Source organism: Sitodiplosis mosellana, unplaced genomic scaffold (genome assembly GCF_009176505.1).
Source record: "Sitodiplosis mosellana isolate CC-2019 unplaced genomic scaffold, AAFC_SMos_1.0 Smas_scaffold_6375, whole genome shotgun sequence".
In the NCBI taxonomy this organism is placed as follows: Eukaryota; Metazoa; Arthropoda; class Insecta; order Diptera; family Cecidomyiidae; genus Sitodiplosis; species Sitodiplosis mosellana.
The window spans coordinates 1-4,823 of record NW_022601606.1 but is presented as its reverse complement, the minus strand read 5'-3'; the positions used below and the strand labels follow the sequence as shown (position 1 = coordinate 4,823).

The window sequence follows — 4,823 nt, the reverse complement described above, 5'->3', positions numbered from 1 at the left end:
ATAGAAGCAATAGCTTCCAGTCACACAACTGCGACAGGCTCACCCATATTTGATAACATTGCACACATAGATAATATTCCGGTGACTGATTACAGCAACATTGAAACTTTTGGGTTAGTTTTTTCTTTCTACTTATTTTATAGAGTCTAAATTGTTTTCGAAATCATTTCCAAAGGTACTCTGACAATTCCGAAATTAAAATACAAGCTGGTACCAACACACAAGAGAATCTAACGCACGAATTCGAGGTAAGAAGAAAACAAAATGGACTCAAGGAGAAGACTGATCAATTTGCAAACATAATTTTGTGCACAGATTAAGAACCATGGCCCAAGCAACATCGATTCGTTGGATGTTTTCATTTATTTGCCAACAAAATATATCGACCCGGTTACGAAGAATGCCAAAGAGCTCGTTGACATTGAAAATGTTTCATTTCACAATAAATTCGAAGGGAACAAATCGGATATCAAATGGTCTCAAACACCATATTCAGACAGCCCAGTTGCATTGACTACAGCTGTGTCGAAGAATGACCCGATTCGAGGTAATTTAAGTACGGTTCAAACCATTTTTTTCGAATGCAGCCATTCCGGATACGAACGCTGTTCCAAGGGCGAGTTCGGAATTACTAACTTTGAAAGTCACACATCATTTGTTATCACTTTGACGTTTCCAATCGACACGAAAAAAGTGGCCGATATAATCAGTGAAGCAGGTCAAGACAATTTCGTTGTTTTCACTTCAATTGTGGTTCGAAAGACGACTGAGAAAGATTGGTAGGTCGCAGTTTAATGGCTTTGTGAATTCTTTGATTCAAAAGATGAATCGTTTTTAGTTCTTCGGTGCAGATCAACCCATATCCATACACGAAATTTGTGCGCAGCGAGGAAAAGTTTACACCCTTGTGGATTTATGTTGTTTCATGTGTGTTTGGCACGTTGATTCTGGAGCTCATTTCGTTGGCGATGTACAAGGTTTGCACATTGGATCATCATCATCAACGAGCATTATAACAATAATTCGATTGAACTATTTCAGTGGGGATTCTTCAAACGAAGTCAACACGAAGAGTTGAAACAACTGAAACGAGCAAGTCAAGCCGCGCCTACTTCAGCTTCTCGGCAAATTAATAAAGGTTCAAGCGAAGAATTCGATCTGGATTCATCAGCGGATGAATAGGCATAAACTGAAATAATTTTATTTTTAATTACTTCAACTTCAAAAACATTATTTTCATTTGGGTATTACTATGATCGTGTTTAAACAACCGAAACCGTTATTTTGAATGATGATTTCATGCATTTAATATTAGCGGAAAAATTAATATTTCTACGAATGAAATGTGTGTAACCAAATTGGGGCATGTGTGTTATCATCACCATGATTGTGAGTGGAATACGTGTGTAATAACTAGAATTTTAATTTTTATCTCCACTTGTTATTTAGTCACAGTTCCCAAAATGATTGCACTCGGAGTACTTACCCACATGTCTAGTGAATTTATTCCATAAACAAAATCAGATAGGCCTTACTTCTTGAAAACATCTTGAAAACATCTTGAAAATTGCCTTCTTTTTTTACCATGTTTTAACCAATAAAGCCCTAAAATTGTTGAATCGCAAAAACAGAAATTAAATTCACACGACTTTCTCTAGACTTTCTCTAGACTTTCTCTTGGATAAGAAATAACAGAAAAATGGATTACTGATCATATTTTCTCTCATACAAAAAGAATGGAGAATTTATAGGCGAAATATGGGAGAAATGACGCCGTCAATATTTTGCAAAAATCTCAGTCATTCTTATACCATAATATATTCAGAGCTTGGCAGTGAAATAATTAATATAATCGGAAATATAGTTAAATGTGGGAAAAAATATTCAAAGATTGTTTATAAACAGGTCTATTTTGTTCTATTATTCATTATCCGATTGAAGAGTTGTGGGTAACATTGAGTCAGAGGAATATACATTTGATAGCTAAATAATGCTGGGAAATTATTTCGCCGATAACGAAAATGATTCCCATTTTTCATTTTAAATTCAGGGTATATTAAAATGCTTACTATTATCCACTCATAAGGCCAATGACATAATTTTCAAAGAATATCCCTTACTTCTCCGTAATGAAAGATTAATTGCGCAAATACAATAATTCATCCATGTATTTAGCACTGTTTCTTAGTATTCAGCAAAATTCGAACATGGCTATAAAATACATGCCATTTTCTGACTTGTAGCTAGTCGCGTCGATTATTCTTTTCAACAAACAATAAACTTCATTTTTCAAAGTGCAAAATACGTCCTTATTTTGTAGTTATAATTTTTATAATTATGTGATTTTGACGAAAATGTTTTATTACAATTTTGAATAAATGCAAAATTTGGGATGAGTTTGAATTAAGTTGCCTTGGTTTGAATAGAAAAATGGTTGAAATGCGAAATAATTTTAGTATTATTTTTGTCGCTCTGACAATAACGATGATTTGCAGTCATTGTACAAATGGATTTAATGTGTCACCAGTGCCGAATATCGTTTTTCGTGAACCGAAAGCTTTGAATAATTCGAATAGTTACTTTGGATATTCGGTGAACCTAAAAGCCAATGGGTAATCGAAATGGCCAATTAATTTTGGCTTAAGAACTCAACTTGATTCTAAATATGTGCACTACAACAAATTTAATCTCAATAGCGTTCTGATTGGTGCTCCACGAGCTCGATCCAATTCCCCGAATGGACAATTTGAATCCGGTGCCGTTTACAAATGTGATTTGAATAAGATTTCAAAAGGAGATTGCCAACTTTTCAATGGTTTGGGAAATATAGAAAATTTAAATGGTTCGTGGCTTGGAATGTCAATGGATAGTGGCGCACGTGATAATGAAGCGTTTGTGGTAAATTTCCAAAGCAATTATTGCTAATAAATTATCGAAGTATTTTATTGAAATCAAATTAAATTAATCGAATCTCAACGAATTAACGTATCATTTGAAAAGGTTTGTGCACCGCGATTTACCACACCGTGTGAAGAACGCATTAAAAGAGATATTGAAATCTTTAGGAAACATGGGGAGACGTATGAGTATAAAAAAAAACCATACGGTACATATGACAAAGCGATACATGGCAATTGTTATTGGGGAAATGAACAAAAACATGAAATGAAACTCGTCTTTAACTTCACAATGAAGCAGTTATTAGATGACTCAGATATACAAGTAGGCAAAAATGAAAAACCATTCAAGTATTATGATGGAGAGCATGGTTTCAGTGTTCACATCACCGATAACAACAAAGAAATTCTGATGGGTGTACCTGGTTCAGCATATTCCAGAGGTTTGGTAATTCGAAAGAAAATCAACACACTTCGAACAACAAGTCAGCTTATTGACTCTGAAGTGCCTAACCCACGATTTTGGGATGACGGCAGTAAGAGAACAGTAAACACATATTTCGGTTTTTCCATTTCGTCTGGTTATTTTGATGGCCCCAGAAAATCCAAACTACTTTATGTGGCTGGTGCACCAAGGGATATTGATGAAACTGGAGCAAATAATGGGGCTGTATACATTTTTGATTTTCAAACACATTATATAAATTGGCAAATGGAAACCGTAATGAAAAAGCATTACACATTTAATGGTGAATGGTTGGGTGAATATTTTGGCTATAGCGTGCTGGTGGAGGATTTTGACAACGATGGTCTCATGGACATTGCCATTGGTGCACCATACCGATCCTCCGGTGCTGTGTACATTTACAAAAATCGCAAAACGATCGATTCTTTGAATTTCAAATTGCACTGTATTTTACATACAACCGAAAAAGGTTATTATCGGGACAAAATGTTCGGGGCAGCTTTGATGAAAGTTGGCGATATCAATCAAGACGGATACAATGGTATTGAAATGTTTGACAACAGAAACTTCATTATTTTTTCATTTTCTATTTTCTTCAACTTTAAAATGATTTTTATCCATTCAGATCTCATAGTTTCGGCGCCTTTTGAAGGTAATGGAGCCATCTATATTTACCACGGCAGTACAGATGGTCTTTTGGACAAACCTGCCCAGAAAATCCATGCACCCAGCAACGACGTCAAGTTGGATCAAATGTTTGGTTATGGATTATCGAAAGGAGTCGACTTGGATGGAAATAATTATGTGGATTTTGCGGTCGGAGCTCCTAATGCTGGAGCTGTTTATATTTATAAAACGTATCCAGTGATTCGAATTGATGGCAGCATCAAACCTATCGATGAAAAAATACCAATTAGTGCCAAAACATTCGATCTCAGCGCATGCTTTCGTTATGAATCAAATCACAAGATCGAATTTGACGTTCAATTACGTGTCATCGTCAAATTAATTGACAAATTCACTCGTGCACATTTTCAAATTGATGGATGCAATGAGAAGGTGTGCGAATTGAATGTTTCTCTAGCACCGAATGCGAGTTCAAAGTGTGTTCAACTTAAAGCGTCTGTAAAATTCCAAACCAATTATATATACAAACCGATTCATATGGAACTTAATCACAGCGTGATTAATGCTATTCCAAAATACGATGCTACTACGGACAACTCAGAGTTTTGCGAAACGTGCGTCGCTCTCGATCCGAAAAGTGTAAGAAACGCATCGAATGTAATAAAGTTCGATCCTGGATGCAAGCATGAGCACTGTGTAACGGATTTGCGAGTAACAAGTGCATTGAGCTATAATGCAACGAAGTGCAGTGGACGGCCATCGTTCAAACGCGGTGATTCTTCTTTGACAATCAACTACACGGTTGAAAATCATGGTGAATCCGCTTATTCAGC

General features: G+C 35.8%; 1 protein-coding gene across 1 annotated transcript; it reads left to right on the top strand.

The window, feature by feature from the left end:
* Positions 1-2,484: 2,484 nt before the first annotated feature.
* LOC129579663 (integrin alpha-PS3-like) lies at positions 2,485-4,818 on the top strand (the record flags this gene model as incomplete). Its single annotated transcript, XM_055469830.1, has 4 exons — positions 2,485-2,612; positions 2,697-2,898; positions 3,001-3,904; positions 3,989-4,818. Coding segments are annotated over exons 1-4 (2,064 nt in total), but the record flags the coding sequence as incomplete, so codon positions are not given.
* Between the last annotated feature and the right edge of the window lie 5 nt (positions 4,819-4,823).